Raw genomic sequence first — 17717 nt, 5'->3', positions numbered from 1 at the left:
AATGTGACTCATTCATTCAATACTTAAAATTTTTGAGTGAACATGTTTATCTTGATGTTTTGATGACATTAGTGATTAGTGTATTGTTGTTCTAAGTGCTCCCTCAACTCTTCAACTAGATTATGTTTAGTTTTACGGTATTTTTTTTTTCTTCCAAAACACGGTAATATAAAAATTACAATTTTAATTCAGTGTAGTTGATGTTTTGTGACATGATAAATAAATACATATTTTTTCTGTTACAAAATATAAATAAAAATTGATAAAAAAACAAATGCATTTTATCTAAAAATATAGATCAAATATATTTATTTTCTATAAATAACATAATTTCCATAATTATTTTCCCCTAAATGCTTCTCAAGACACCAAGAAAGTTGTAGCCTATTATTCATTATGGTGGACCAACCTAATTTGATTATGGAATCAACCTACACATAGAGAAAGTGGGAAAACAAGAAGATAAAAACAAACTACACACTTTCCTTTTTTTCTCTCCTTTTAAGACCCAAAATTGTGCTATTTTTCTTTCTTTTGTTATTGCTGCATCATATAGATTCTCTGCACCCCATTTAAGTCAAAAAAAAGAGTAGAGGGATTTTTTTATAAATTTAAAAAAAAAAATTGAAAAGTTGAAATGAAATGGCTCATGGTATATATTCCCCCAACATATCCCCACTTATATGTTTCCTGATATGAAGTGAAATCATAGAACAACACAAAACTCCTAACTTATAAAAACAACTATACCTTCCATATATTGATGCACATAAAAAAAAAATCAAATTAGTTATTTATCTTTCATCCAAAAAATGAAGAATCAAAGTAAGCATTTTGTTCTATCCAGTAATGCCAAGCCAAGACTCAAATGGACTCATGATCTTCACCAAAGATTCATTGAAGCAACTAATCAACTTGGAGGTGCAGAAAGTAAGTATTATTTTGATATTATTATTTTTACACTTTATATCATATACTAAATTAGGTGATATATTTATTATTCATACTTTTTATGTGACAGAAGCAACACCAAAGAGTCTTATGAGATTGATGGGAATTCCAGGACTTACTTTGTACCATCTCAAGAGCCATTTACAGGCATTTATTCATTCCCCTTTTGTAATTATACTATAATTAATTCTTTTGTTTATTACTGGATATAAGAAATTTTGTGACTTTTTCATGTTTCTGAAAATAGAAATATAGACTTGGGAAAAGCCAACAGCTAGAAAAATACTCTGACAACAAACAAGAAGGTAACTTGTAGATTCTCCTTTTAAATTGCAGCTGTGGATTCACTGTGAAACTTTATATTATAGTAAAATGCAGAAAAATGTGATTGATTCGGTCTAAATAGTGATTGTGACGTCGTTCATGAGACCTCAAAATCTACTATATTGCGATTGCAGACTGCAGTTTAAAACCATGATCAATAGTTTTCTCATTTTGCATAACATTGATGCTTCTTGTGATGTAGATTACACAGAAACAAAGAGCTTTGATGGCCATTGCAGCAGAGAAATCAGTCTTGGGGAGAATCAAATCAATGAGTAATAATTAGAGATTTTTCAAATATTTTTTTAGGAATAAAAAAAGTCTTAGATGGAAATGGTATTATTGCATAGATATTTTATTTTCAAAGTTTTTATGTATGACAGAAACATGCATATAGCTGATGCTCTAGAAATGCAAATGGAAGTAGAGAAAAAACTTTATGAACAAATTGAGGTAATATAAATGATTTAATGTCATGATTAAAATTTGTTTCAATTTGAATTAATTCTAAATGATGCATTATGACATGTTAATCAATTGAATTATGCTTTCAGGTGCAGAAACATTTGCAGCTTCGAATTGAAGCGCAAGGAAAGTATTTACAATCAGTACTATCGAAGGCGCACGAAGCGCTTTCGACATACAATTCTTCTTCAATTGGTATAAAACTAAAAAAATCTGAACTTTCTCAATTGGTTATTATGATCAACAATGCTTGTCCAAATTCTCCAATTTCAGAAGTAATAGAAAATGGAAAATTGAGTTTGAACAGTGAGGAGAGAAAAATGGACAGAGGAACTATTTGTTCATTGGAAAGTTCTTTGATATCTTGTGAAAGCTCAAAGAGAAAAGAAGAGAAACATTCAATAGAAGGTTTGACTAATTCAAGTACTATTTCACTTGAATTGCCACTAATGACGATGCAATCAGAAGAGAAATCAGTGTCGTGTCTAGTATCTGAGTCTGTATCTGTATCTGATAATTTGAGTAATGAAACTAACGAGAGAAAGAGAAATGCAGCAACTGAATCTGATGGTAACTATATTGAGCAATGTTCATACAAGAAAAGATGTGGCAACAAGATGAAGAAAGAAAAGTTGTCAAAAATGTTTGACTTGAATAGGCAATGTGAGAATGAGATGGACTCAACCAGTTCAAAAATATTGTTAGACTTAAATTGCAGTTTAATTTATGGGAACCATGAAGATGGTTTATAATTTTTAGTTTCAATTATATGAAAGTATGCATCATAATATATCTTTATAAGAAAAGAAATACGTTTATATAATATGTATTTCTTATCTTATTACGATGAAAAGAAAGAATATTTGATTCTATAATATAAGTAATTCGTATTTTCTTTTTTAATTGTCATTTTAAGATTATTTATACATATATCAAAAAAGTCAATAACTTTTGTTGCTTTTGATGAAATTATTTGTTTTTTTGAATAATAATTTTAATTATTTATTATCACATTCCATTTATTTTTCTGTCTACAATAAATAACAGTTGAAGATAATTTTGACAAAATAATAAGTATAACTATTTTTATCTTTTAAAATGACAAATAAATAAAAAAATTCTTAAAAATTGACACAAAAAGAAAAAAAGAGAGTATATTACATGGTGGCATTAACTACTCTTCCACCTTCACTTTCTTATTCCCATGTCTTGGTGCTGAAATTTGGCCATAGAGTAACAAAGTTATGTTGGAACAATTTGGTAAGGGGTACCCACTAGCTTAATTATTATTATTCTTAAATCTTAAGGCCCTACACCAAGATTGTTGGGTTAGGCACATTAGTTGACAATGTTATGAAAAGTTATTTTGGTTTGAATTAGATAAACCTACAGCCATCTTATGGGAAGAAACAAACCTACGACCTAAATAAATCAGTTGTCGGCAACAAAATAAGAATGAATAATGATTACAACCATTGTCCATTTGAAAAATATTTGATCATGTCAAACTTTAATTTATTAATTTATAGGTCTCAGTGTTCAAGAGAAAATCCATAATTCAATTAGTAAATTTAGGTTATGTTCCTCTCTTTTCTACAAAAATTACTTGTATCTACCATTTTAGTTTTTACACTTAGCAATTTGATAGTTTCTCGGTAAGAAGGAAAATCTCCTTAGTTTAAATAATTGTGTGTTTTTGTTGATCTCTTAATTTTTAATATTGATTAAAGGTTTTGATTCATTTAAAAAAACATCATTTTATTGAATTTTTTACTATTATATCTTTTTTTTATAAATCAAAATATCCCACTCTCAGTTTTATATATCAAATTACCCTACTTTTTTAGTCCAATAGGAAAGGTCGCTGGCTGGGATGCGACCTCCCAAAAGAGTTTTTAATTTCTTTTTGCTCGTTTTAATTGGGATTTAGTTGATAATATATTAATAAATAATTATATTAAATAATACATTAATAAATAATAATAATACATTAATAAATAATAATAATTAATAATTATTATTATTATTATTATTATTTATTCATGTATTATTTAATATAATTATTTATTAACTTAATTATTTATTAATATATTACCAACTAAATCCTAATTAAAACAAGCAAAACAAAAATTAAAAACCTTTTTGGGAGGTCGCATCCCCGGCGCACTCTGAGCCAGCGACCTCCTACCGGACCCAAAAAGTAGGACAATTTGTTATATAAAACTGAGAGTATGGTATTTTGGTTTTTTAAAAAAGGGATATAATGGTAAAAAATCCCATTTTATCTTGCATAATTTTAAATGTATTTTAGGATATTTTTTAAAGTCAATATATGGAAAACTTATTTTAAGTTGATTTTGAAATCATGAATCCACTCATGATATGTATGAATCAACTTACACGTATTTTGAATTTGGTTCAAGAAATTGACACAACATGAGTCAATTAACCTGATATAAGAACCGACTTATGGAAATTCTGTGACTGGAACAAATCAACCAATACATATATAATTCGACTCGTGCTCAATATGAAATCTTGGTTTATAAGTTACTTATAAATCAACTTACGCATCATGTGAATCAACTTACACAAATTTTAAATATCAATTTTTTCAGTTGAAAATCAATTTTGTCAATTGTCTTGATTTGTATTTTCATAATTAAATTTCTCATGTCCTATAAATATCATTTGGTTCCATCACTTTAAATAAAATGTTTTCTTGGAATGATTGTTCTAGTTGTGAGCAATTGATGATTCAATTGATATTGATAGGATTAAAAAAAGAGGTTATTCAAGGGTATTAGAGGCTTTTAAGATTGAATGAGTGTCTTCGATTTGAAAGTGTTGATTTAGATTTTGTGAGGATTGTTCCAAAAATGTGATTCTTGAACGTTTAGGCTTTGTTTAAGAGTTTGGAGGGGAGGAAAAAGAAGAGCTTTTGAGGGAGGAGAAAATAGAAAAATAAAGAAAAAATACATTTTTTAAAGATTGTGATTTTGTAGAGAATGGTAAGAGAATGTTTATAATTTATATATTTTTAATTTATAGAGTACTTATTATAACTGTTAACAATGAAAAGAGGAAGAAAGAGGAAGAAGAGAAACAACCACTCTAGGGTTTCATAACATAGAATGAACCAAAACTAAAGTTAATAGGGTTACAAATTACAATGAGTATATATATAAAAGAATAGAATTGTCTAAAATACCCTTACTACTAATATATAATAATATTATCTAACATCTCCCCTCAAACTCACGATGCATTAACATGGAGCATCGAGAGTTTGTCAACTAAAAAACGAAAACGTTTAATGGAATGCATCTTTGCGAACAAATCAGCAATCTGTAAAGAAGACGAGACAAACGGTAGAGTAATGGTTCCATGCTGAAGATGATGACGAGTTTTGATCTTGTATACCCAACGAGACCCAATAGCACGTTTTCCAGGAGGAAGAGGTACTAATTCCAAGTATTGGTTTTGGGCAATGCATATAGTTCTTCTGTCATAGCCTGCTGCCAAAGAGGATCAAGAACATACTCTTTATTGGAAGAAGGCTCAGACAAAGTTGACGAGAGAGGTAACGAGGAGGATCAACAATCGCAGGAGGTGGTTGGACAACCGGGGGGACAAGAAGGATGTCACCAAAGAAGAAGCAACAATCAAAGAGAAGAACCAAGCCAACAAAAAATCAAACATAAAAAGGAGCAACAACCATATCAAAATCAACAGATAGGAACAACCAAAGAAGTAGCACCACGAAACCAAATCCAAACAAACCAAGGAGCAACAACCATATCAAAATCAACAGATAGGAACAACCAAAAAAGTAGCACCACGAAACAACCATATCAAAATCAACAGATAGGAACAACCAAAGAAGTAGCACCACGAAACCAAATCCAAACAAACTAAACCAAATAGAACCAAACAAAACTAAATCATATCAAACCAAACTAAACAAAGAGAGAAACAATCAAATAGATGAACCACATGAGAGAAGAGCAAACAAATAGAGCAATCAATATGGAGAGAAGCAACAAAGCAAATCACTAGAGAGAGTAGCAATCAAACAGAAGAAGCAACAGACAGAGCGACAACACAGAAGATCAAATTTTCAGCCTCATCCAAGTATCCAGCCTTTCCTAAAACAAACCAAACTAAACAAAGAGAGAAGCAACAAAGCAAATCACTAGAGAGATTAGCAATCAAACAGAAGAAGCAACAGACAGAGCGACAACACAAAAGATCAAATTTTTAGCCTCATCCCAGTATCCAACCCTTCCTAAAAGGTCAATCATACAACCATAATGCTCAATCTGAGGCACAATTCCAAATCTCTCCATTTATTTGAAGCATCTTCTTCCTTCCTCTACCAAACCACAATGGTTGCAAGCAGATAACACACTAGTCATTGTTATCTCATTCGGTTCAAATCCTTCCCGTAATATTGTTGCAAATACTTCTAACGCTTCCTTCGCACAACCATTGACACCATAACCATTTATCAAAGCATTCCATGACGATGTATCTTTTTCATTCATCTCCTCAAAAAGCAATTTAGTTTTTCCAATTTCCCCATATTTTGCATTCATATCAACCAAAGCATTACACACATGAACATCTTCATCAAGTCGGTTCCTTTGCACAAACCCATGAATCCAAACACCCAAATCCAAAGAACTCAAATCAGCAACAGCAGGAAGAACACTCACAACCGTCACTTTATTCATTTCCACATCCAAACTTCCCCTCATTTCGCCAAACAACTTCAACGCATCGTGCGGTCGTCTATTCTCACAATATCCCCTAATCATCGCATTCCAACTAAGCACATTCTTGACAGGCATACAATCAAACATAAACCTAGCCGCCACAACATCACCATCCTCACAATAACCATGAACCATACTAGTCCAAGAAATAACATTCTTATCCTTCATCTTATCAAACAAATCCCTCGCCAAATCCATACACCCCATTTTCACATACCCATCAATCATAACATTAAAAGCAGCAATATCTCCATCAGGAATAACATCAAAAAGCTTCCTGGCCTCACTCATATCCCCACACCTAGCATACCCAACAATAACAGCAATCCAAGAAACCAAACTTCTCACAAACATTTCATCAAATACCTTCCTAGCACTACCCAAAAAAACCAAACTTCACATACATATCAACCAAAGAAATCCCAACATACAAATCAACACAAAACCCATCTTTCAAAAAAACACAATGAACCTCCAAACCTTCTCTCAAAGCCATATAGATAATGACAGGAAAATACGACAAACACAATCACTAAGACAAAATAAATTAGGGATAACCTGGTGTTGTGCGAGCACGGTTTCTCCCTCTCCAGACGTCATTTCGCCGATCCGACCGTTGAAGACGAAGACCTAAATGTTGCGAACCCGCTGTCCAAAAATCAGTCCGGTCCAACGGTTAACGAATGTGCAATCAATGTTTTTCTGAGACTGATTTAACAAAATCGGGAATATGGTTACTCTTCTCTTTTCTCTTTGGTGGTTGTCTTTCCTATCAAAATAGTCTCTCTCTCTACGGTAGATCCCAAAATCAACCAAAGCTCTGATACATGTTAACAATGAAAAGAGGAAGAAAGAGGAAGAAGAGAAACAACCACTCTAGGGTTTCATAACATAGAATGAACCAAAACTAAAGTTAATAGGGTTACAATGAGTATATATATATAAAAGAATAGAATTGTTTAAAACACCCTTACTACTAATATATAATAATATTATCTAACAATAACAACTTGAAAATTATATGAAGAATTTGTTTAAGTCCTCCAATACAATTTTTGAATTCTCCCAAAATAAGAGAAATTTGTATTATAAACAAAAACAAACTCATCAAAACTCTTTTCTCCCAAAATTCTCTATTCCTTCCATTTCTTCTTTCCTTTTTTTCAAAACCATCTCTTCCCTTCTTTCCCAAACTCTCAAACAAAGCCTTAAAGAAGAAGGGGTTGCATTGTTCAAGCATTGTAAATCAATTGCCAAGAGATATTTGTAAACGTTCAAGTTGCAAATAAAAGGAAAAAGCTCTCATTTATATTGAATTATGATTGTGTGTAGTGTACATAGCAAAGATGAATATAGGAACGAGTACAAAAATCTCGTTCTTTTCCTTTATCTTTTTAATTTTGTGATTTTATTATGTTTTGCTTTGTTCTTGGGGTTTGGAAGCCGTAAAAATAATATTTTATGTTGATACCAAACTTATTGTTGATAAATTACGTTTTAACTATTATTTGGGAGGTTAAGAATCATGGGATGTGAGGGATAAAAGTCATACACATCATAAATATATAGAGCATATGTGGTTAGTGACCACTAATATCTATAACTAACCCAAAATATGTGGTAACTAACTAATTGCATTTAGATTCCTTGGTGGTTGTTAATACATTGCAAGGTCATTCTATTGGGAGTGTTGAGGTCGGAGCTTGGTGGATTGGAGTGTGCGTATTCATTAAATGTACAGGGAAGCCAACAGAGCTGTAGATGGCCAAGCTAATTAGGGATGTGGATTGATCAAATATGGATCAACCCCTGATTCATTAAGAGCAGGTTGTCTTTCTATGAACACTGTCATTTTCATTTATTACCATTACACATCTATTATATATATTTTAAACAACCTTTATGTCATCTCATAGTAATTTCTTCCATAAGTGCAAATATATTTCACCTCAGCAAAAAAGCTGATGTGTATACCTCTGTTAGAAAGTTCTCTTGTGTTTTTATGTTTCACTTCATTTTCCTCTACTTAGTTTCTAAATAATTTTTTTCTCTTTTAATAGCTATAATACCTAATGTTTTTTAATGGCCTCCTCCAACAGTTTCTTCTTCTCTCTTGTTTATGCCTCAATCAATGCTCGTTTCTACTTCGTCATCCTCGCAAAATCATCTTATGCGAAATCATCTTCTTCGACATCCCTCTGCCGTAACTCTTTGAAATCACCGACTCTACTCCAAATATACTTTGATCCCAAGATACCCCAGAGAGGTATAGGTTTGATCGTTGCAACAAAAAACTTCATTATATTTGTCCATTTCTGATTTTGTTGTTTCTTAGATTTTATCCGTCGTAAATTTAATTTTGTTTTATAAATCTTTGAAATCAATGACTCATAGTGATTCAATGCTATGACAAGGATTATTTATACATCAATATTTTTTCCCTCACCCTTCTGAACTATTTTTCTTCTTTAGTTGTTTTTAAGTGTCATTTTGCTTTATATGTTTCATATTCTTAGTTTTACTTCAATGTAGTATATTTTGAGTAGCTTAGAAGTTGAAGTCGAAGCTTCAAATAAGTTCAATTGGGGGAAGCACAACAACAATTGACTAGAAGACACTAATTTTTTCCGCAAATCCTTTCACTAGGATGGAGGAGGGAGATGCATCACTCTACTCCTCAATTTTGATTGGAGTGTTCTTACTTTCTCAATATTCATTTCACTTCTTCTTATCAGATAGATGATAAGAAAAATTTTGACTCAAGTAAATTTTAATCACGTTTAAAAATATGTGCCATTGAATTGAGAAATAATTAAAATATGAACAAAAAAAGAAAAATTTGATCATTTTAAATTTCAAAAAGTTATTGGCTTCGATCATTTTAAATTTCACGAAGACAAATCTGCATATATTGTGGAAAATTTTCAAATTTCAAATGTTAAAGTTAATGAGTTCGATCATTTTAATTAACAATTTTTGTGGGAATTGTGAAATTTTTTATTTTAAATCGGATATATTAGAATTTTAATTTACAAACACTCAAACTATTTTTAATATTAATAGAATTCAAACTATTTTAAATATTAATAGAGTAATCATATTCATTAACATTTTGATTTCAAAACCGAAATCCAAAATTTATAACAATTCGGTTACAAAATATTAATTGTCAAACAATTATAAGTATAAATCAAATACAAATAATTGCAAATGAATTACTTTAATTTCATGTCAATTAACACTATAAAACAACAAATTAAATTTAATTAATTCCAGTAAAATAAAACTGACCATTCAAAGAGACCTTACTTTGTCCATCATTTCTAAATATTTATATACTATATATATATTTACCAATATTCAAAGTAGAAAATAAAATATAAATATTTTTTGTTCTCTCTCATTTTAATAATCGATCTTTGTGGTAATTGTGAATTTTTTTTTATTTTAAATCGGATATATTAAAATTTTAATTTACAAACATTCAAACTATTATTAATATTAATAGAGTAATCATAATCATTAACATTTTAATTTCAAAATCAAAATCCAAAATTTATAACAATTTGGTTACAAAATATTAATTGTCAAACAATTATAAGTATACATCAAATACAAATAATTGCAAATGAATTACTTTAACTTCGTGTCAATCAACACTATATAACAAAAAATTTAATTTAATTAATTTCATTAAAATAAAACTGATCAAAATTCAAAGGGACATGACTTTGTCCATCATTTCTAAATATTTATATATTATATATATATTTACCAATATTCAAAGTAGAAAATCAAATACAAATATTTTTTGTTCTCTCACTCGCTTTAGAGACCAAACAACTTCACATCTCTGAAATACAAACTTTGCAAAACAAATTCAAATGAACTATACTTTTCTTGAACATATTAATGATCAATATAAACTTTGCAAAACAAATTCACGATGAACTATACTTTTCTTGAACATATTAATGATCAGCACGATAATTGGAGTATCAAAGTTCGAGTTGTTCACATGTGTATTGTCTACACCATACAAAGTGATGATGAATCAATCTCTTTAGACATAGTTTTGTTGGATGAAAAGGTATACAATCACAATGATTGAAAATTGTTATTTGCATTCAATTTCATATATATATATATATATATATATATATATATATATATATATCAAATTCGTTTTCATATTTTATTTTATTGAAAATCAAATATATTTAAATCTTTTTTAATGATCAACTCTAAAATTATTTGACTTTAACTCATAGGAAACACCTTTGCATGCAACAATCAAGAAATAACTTCACTCAAATTACAAAAATAGTATACAAGAAGGTGGTATATACAACATAATGAATTTAAAAATATCACCGACATTCTTACATACCTATCATAAGAACAAATAAGACATCGTTTTTTACAACAACTATTGTAACCAAAATCCAAGACCCAAAAATTACCATTGAAAACCATTACTTTGAGTTTACTTCCTTCAAATCACTAGCACAAAGATTGAGAGATCAAGTAAATCTAACAGGTCATAATTATTTCAATATAAAATTCAACTTCTAAACTGTCAAAGAAACATCATTTGTTACTAACTATTTTTTGGATTGCAGACATCATTGGAACACTGCATGTTGTTGGACATGAAAAGTAAATTTATGTTGTTGACAAGCCTACAAAAATATTGAGACTAGAATAATGGAGATGAGAATAGCTAGGAATCCAAGTCACCGCAACCGACAAAGTCTAACTCAAATGACTAAGGGAATATAAAATAAAAATATAAAATACATGAAGAAGTGAAGTATAGAAATGAGGATAATGATATGGAGAAAGATGACAACTCATTATCCAAACTAAAAATCAAGGTACAACAGAGCAATAAAAACATTCACATGTCATCATTAGATGAAGATACAATTAAGACAACAATTACAAAAAAAAAAAAAAAGGTTGTGGTTGAGCATATTACATCATCTGACGAAGAGCTCTTCCTTCTACATACCTTAAAAGGAGAATCAAAAAGAATAAACCAACAGAAAAACAATCGGGGTGTAATGAAATTGATTAATCATTTTTAGTTTACTCAATAAAGTAATACATTTTAAGTTTAAATATGTTTTAGGTCCCTGTAAATATAATATTTTTTTATTTTGGTCCTTGTAATATTATTTTTTTTGGTTTATATCCTTGTAATATAAAAAAATAATAATTTATTTTTGATTCTTAACGTTAAGTTGACGTTACAAAAACGTTAATTGATAAAGGAAAATAGTTTGTCCCTGTAAATATAACAGTTTTCAGTTTTAGTCCCTAAAAATATTTTTTTGAATTTCATCCCTGCAATATTCAAAAATTATATTTTTTATCCTTTAACGTCTCTGATGAATAAAAAACTATTAGTGACTTATAAATTTTAGTCTTTAATTAACTATAAATTTTTGAAAGTATCTTATAAAAATAACTATACAAATTATTACATTTTATTAGTGACGTTAAGGACAAAAAATAAAAAAATTTAATATTGCAGGGATGAAATTCAAAAAAATATTTTTCAGGGACTGAAATTGAAAACTATTATATTTACAAGGACCAAAAATTGTTTCCCTTTGTCAATTAATGTTTTTGTAACATCCACTAAACGTTAATGATCAAAAATAATTTTTTTTTTATATTACAAGATGTAAACCAAAAAAACAAAATTTACGAGGACCAAAATAAAAAAAAAAAAGTTTATATTTACAGGGACCAAAAATATATTTAAACCTACATTTTATAACTCAATTGTATATCAATTGAGTCTATCTCTTAATTTCAATTATCAAATACATTACTTCAACATTTGGCATATCTATCCATCTCAATATTAATACGTTATTTTATTTATTCAAGTCATTCGTCTAAGAACGATACTTCTCTTCTATAAATTACATTGGTACAATTGTATATATATTATTGATATAACTACTAGGTTAAATTATATATGTGGTCCGTTAACTTAATTTCAGTTAACGTTTTAGTCTTTTATTTTAATTTTTTTTTCCGATTTGGTCCTTTATTTTAATAATTTTTTTTTCGATTTGGTCCTTTGTTTTAATTGTTTTTTTTTCGATTTAGTCCTTTATTTTAATTTTTTTTTTCCGATTTAGTCTTTTATTTTAATTGTTTTTTTTTCGATTTGGTCATTTATTTTAAGTTTAAGTGATAATTTGATCTTTTATATTTTAAAATGTCAACAATGTTGTCTCTTTTTTTTTGCAAAAATTCATAAAAAATTTCAAACAAACCCATAAAATTAATTGTCATCCTCAATATAATGCAAATTTCATTAAATTCATAACTTAAATCTTTAAATAAACTCATATTTTCATCTCTAACAACATCAAATAAAGAATAAAGGACCAAATCGGAAAGAAAAACAAAAGATAAAGGACTATGAATGCAATTTAGCCTAACTATTAAATTGTGGATCATTAGACAATTGAAACATAAAACTTCATATTAATTTCTTTTTAAAACTATTTAAATTAAATAAATAAAGATATATCTGCGGAACACGCGAATTATCATCTAGCTTATTCTTATTTTAGTTTACAAAAATCTTACTTCTAATTATGCCTCATGTAATCACTGATTTTTATTTGTTAATTGTTAACGGTATTTGTTGTCGTTGGTATACTTTAATAATACTTTTTGTGATCTTAAATATTAATAATTTTAGGTCAATAAAAATTGATATGTTATTATCACTTTTTATTGACTTAAATTACTTATATTTGAGATTAAAAAGAATATAGTTAAATATTTATTTGACAAAAAAAATATATAATTAAACATTTCGTAATCAAGGGTTTTATTAATTACAAAATATTTAAAATTAAATTTATTTTAAAACTATCATATCCAATACAACTTTAAATTACAGAAAAATTTACCTAAAATATATCTTTTTAAATTCCTTAAAAAAAATTATCCTTTTCATTTCTCAAGGCCCAACCTAAAATGTGAATGATTTTGTACCCAAATCATCATTCCATTGCAAATCAATTCTCACCTGCGTAAGGCTAATCCATTAGAACGTTGAGCATGGCACATACTTTGTAATGATTTTCACTTTATTTTTATCCAATAAAAGTCTCCATGAACTAACCAAGAAAGTGAAAAACTTTGAACATTAAAACCATATAGCTTATATTAATGTTGTAAATATATTTTTGATATTGTATAATTATGTGTACATTTTTTATTTTGCCTGTTAATTAGGCTCATTAAGTTTATCATAGTCTATTTAAATAATTTAATGGTTGTACACTAGTTATACTTTTGAAATAATATTCAAAAAAATTATTCTCCAATTTTACGAGTTCCCATTTTTGGAGTATTTCTAAAATCGTCTTGATTGCTATTTGTTTTTCGTTCTTTGGCTGGTTTGAGTCCGTACAAGAACCTTACTCGATCGGTTTGAAAGTTTTTCCTACCACGTTTTGTTTCAAAAGGGATTTATCTTTCCATCGTGCATTGAGCCTCACCACCCATCCCATCGGAATCACAACGAAAAATCGAGCCTATAGGAGTAGTTGGATTCTTGATTCTGGTGCCAATCATCAAATGACATTTGATTCTCAATCGATTTTGAAGTGTACTTCTCCTCTGGCATTACTTATATTAATGTTGCATATGATTCTCATACTCGCGTTGATGGTTGTGGAGACATTGACCTTCAATCTTTTAAATTGAAAGATGTGCTTCATGTTCTCATTCTTTCGAATAACCTTATCTTTATTCGTAAGTTTATAGAGGATAATAATTGTGCAACAATCATTTTTCATTCTCATTGTACCTTTCAAGATTTTGCAACAGAGAAGATGATTGGAATTGTTAAGGAACAAAAATGGCTACACTATTTTTCTGATGCACAAATTGGCCATAAGGTGTTGTTTTCTCCACTTCAGTCTCAATCAGAGTCTCATTCTTCTGCCTCCCAAATATGGCTCCAGCATAGGCGAATTGGTCATCCTCCTTTTTCATTGATGAAGTGTATCTTTCCATCTTTGTTTTCAAAACAATTTGTTGAGTCTTTTAACTATGACATATGTCAATTTTCTAAGCACCATCTAATTACTTTTCCTTCGTTTTTTACTAAAAAGGTTGAACCATTTGATCTTATCCATTATAATGTATGGGGACTTGCTTATGTTTCTAATATTTCTGATTCATGATGGTTTGTCTCCTTTATTGATGACCGTACGTACTTCAAACATTCACAAGGAGAAAAACTAATTGTACTTCTTGTTTATGTTAATAATATTATTGTTACAAGAGATTATTTGACTAAGAGACAACTGCTCAAAGATAAATTATGAGTAGCGTTTGAGATGAATGACCTTAGGCAACTCAAGTAATTCTTAGGAATTGAAGTAGCCTACTCAAAGTAAGGAAATTTTATCTCTCAAGGGAAGTATGTGCATCATCTTATGCAAAAACTTGGATGAAAACTTGCAAGTGTTCTAATTGAACAAAATCATAGGATAAGCCTTCAGGAGGAAAGGGCAAAAGTTGACAAGGGTTAGTTTCATAGATTAATGAAAAATTTGATTTACTTGGCACATACTAGGTTGAATTTAGCATATGAAGTAAGTGTGTTTAGTCATTTATGCATGATCCAAGGGTGAGACACTTGCATGTTGTAGACCATGTTATACAATATCTCAAAGCCACTTCAAGGAGATGACTTTTGTTTAAACTTTGGAGGTTTACATTGATGTTGATTATCTAGGTTTTGTGAGTGATAGAAGATCTACTTCAGGCTATTGTACCTTTCTATGTAGGGACTTTGTTTCGATTGGGAAAATAAACAAACAGATAAATTATATAACAATCAAAACACAAGAAAATAACGTGAAAACTCCAAATCCAGAGAAAAAATCACAATTGTTGTCTAATAACAACCAGAGAATAACATTATGTGAAAATTGTTACAACACATAGACTTTTCTCAAACTCGTCATGACCCCCAATACACCACTCTCCAAAACTAATATTTGAACTACATCTCAAAACACTTTAACACAAAAGTATAAGTGAAAAGAAAAGAATTAGATACAAACTTAAAGTGTTTTCATCTAGTGCAATTTGTAATGAAGAACTAGAGTCATATATTATATATATATATAGCCTTGAGTTCTTTCTTCTTTAAATTTCCAAGCAATGTGGGACTTTACAAATATTCAATTTCAATCAAACATAACAATAATTGTTGGGTTCAAATGTGAGTGGTTAAGTCTCACATTGAGTGGTGACTCATATACTTAATGCCTTAAGGTTTTAGGTTGAGATGTGGTGTCAAAGTCTATTGCAGGTCCTTGAACATTTAGTTTGTTGTTGTTCTTGCGCTCTCCCGGACTCCCCAATAAGTGGTATCAAAGTTGTGGTTTGGCTTGTTGGGAGATCGAGAGGGGATCCTAGTGTTGGATTCTTGTATCAAAACTCTTTTTGACGATGTAGTTAGGAGACGAATCCCATTGATAATAACGGCAATGCAAGTATAGGATGTGGGAGACTCACACTTGATGTTGGGTTCAAGTGTGAGAGGTTAAGTCTCACATTGAATGGTGATCCATTTACCTAATGCCTTAAGGTTTTGGGTTGAAATGTAGTATCAAGGTCCTTTGTGAGTCATCGAACATTTAGTTCATTATTACTGACATGTTTCCCTGGAATCCCCAACATTTTTTTATATGAGTAAGAAACAAAGCGTAGTTGCTCGATCAAGCGTCGAAGCAGAATTTTGAGCTGTTATGGATGAAACTTGTGCCAGAAGATTTAAAGATAAAATATGAAGGTCCTATGAAGTTATTTTGTGACAATAAATCGACAATCAATCTTGCTCATAATCATGACAGAACAAAACACATAACAAAACACATTAAGATAGATTGATATTTCATCAAAGAGAAGTTGAATAGTGGATTGATAACAACAACAACAACAACAAAAATAAATAAATAAATAAAATAATAATAATAATAATAATAATATGAATAATCAAACATTAAGATATGTATTATTGTTTGTTTCTAATACCAAACGTCAGTTACACACAAATGACACAAACAATCAAGTTGGATGATATTGATATAGTAGTATCTCTATATAACTTCATAGAAAGATTATGGTAGTATAATTGGAGAAGACAATGAAAGTCAACACATACAAAACAACATGAACACAAGGAGAACCGTCTATTAGAAAAGAAGTGAACAATGGAGGAGAAAAAAATTTCAAACCCTAAATTAAGTTAATGTAGTAGAATAAGGTAAAATAATAATTAAAAAAAACAATCCTTTGTCCTTAATATATTTTGGAACGGGACAGGTAACCCGGAGGGTGTCTCGAACCAGGTCCATTTTTTACCTTGTCTCTGTTCTGTCTTTTTTATGTATCTTGTTTTTTTGGACCGGTTCAGACTCTACCCGTTGCTTATGGGTCAAGTCGGATTCGCAGGACGAATCGGGTCATGTACACCCCTACTTTTAGGCATTAGTTGGCAAATGTGTTAACAAATAATTTATCAACCGATAAATTCAATCAACTTACGTACAAACTGAAAATGATAAATATCTATTCACCAACTTAAGAAGGAGTATTGTAAATATATTTTGATGTTGTGTAATTATTTGTATAGTTTTTATTTAGCTCGTTAATTAAACTCATCAATTTTATCATAGTTTATTTAAACAGTTTGATGATAATGATTATACTTTAGTAATACTTTTGAATAATAATGAGAATATTATTCTCCAATTCTACCATTAATTTGGTGGAATTGTTAAGACTCGATTTTCAAAATCAACACTATTTTAATCACAACAACCTATCAAATTGAAGGTTAGAGAAAAACATCATACCCTTAACAGACAGTGGTTGTCGCCAAACAAAAGAACAACGAATAATTGGTAAAAACATGCGCATTTTCTAAATATACTTGATGATGGAAACTTTAATCATATATTGTCACCAGCTAGAATAATTAATAATTATCATAGCCCACATTAGTAAATAAAATCATGCCTTTCCTCTAACACACAAATCAAATGCATTAACTAATTGCAATACTAGATATGGAAGTTCCACAACTGAAACATGTTCATAAGCTTCTCAAAGTTTTATTTTTCTTGTTCATACTTGCAA

General features: G+C 29.4%; 1 protein-coding gene and 1 pseudogene across 2 annotated transcripts; one reads left to right on the top strand and one right to left on the bottom strand.

Annotated features, from left to right (window-relative positions):
* Nucleotides 1-538: 538 nt before the first annotated feature.
* Nucleotides 539-2643, top strand: LOC101501127 (myb family transcription factor PHL8-like). 2 transcript variants are annotated; one of them, XM_004490017.4, is made up of 6 exons: nucleotides 539-930; nucleotides 1025-1098; nucleotides 1199-1256; nucleotides 1478-1550; nucleotides 1659-1728; nucleotides 1830-2643. In XM_004490017.4, exons 1-6 carry the CDS (start codon nucleotides 813-815, stop codon nucleotides 2490-2492), a joined length of 1056 nt encoding a protein of 351 aa, XP_004490074.1. In that variant the 5' UTR covers nucleotides 539-812; the 3' UTR covers nucleotides 2493-2643. The 2 variants fall into 2 exon arrangements, with proteins under 2 accessions (XP_004490074.1, XP_004490073.1); XM_004490016.4 differs by having other exon boundaries at nucleotides 540-930; nucleotides 1022-1098.
* Nucleotides 2644-5951: 3308 nt separating this feature from the next.
* Nucleotides 5952-7014, bottom strand: LOC105851590 (pentatricopeptide repeat-containing protein At2g44880-like; annotated as a pseudogene).
* Nucleotides 7015-17717: the final 10703 nt, after the last annotated feature.

Source organism: Cicer arietinum, chromosome 2 (genome assembly GCF_000331145.2).
Source record: "Cicer arietinum cultivar CDC Frontier isolate Library 1 chromosome 2, Cicar.CDCFrontier_v2.0, whole genome shotgun sequence".
Taxonomy (NCBI): domain Eukaryota; kingdom Viridiplantae; phylum Streptophyta; class Magnoliopsida; order Fabales; family Fabaceae; genus Cicer; species Cicer arietinum.
This window is presented reverse-complemented; position numbering and strand designations above follow the sequence as displayed.

Bases quoted from the DNA above. Each gene is read 5' to 3' on its own strand.
- LOC101501127 (XM_004490016.4), top strand. From the start codon at position 813: ATGAAGAATCAAAGTAAGCATTTTGTTCTATCCAGTAATGCCAAGCCA. The intron at 1,257-1,477 runs GTAACTTGTAGA...CTTGTGATGTAG, and splicing joins CTCTGACAACAAACAAGAAG to ATTACACAGAAACAAAGAGC. The intron at 1,551-1,658 runs GTAATAATTAGA...TATGTATGACAG, and splicing joins GGGGAGAATCAAATCAATGA to AAACATGCATATAGCTGATG.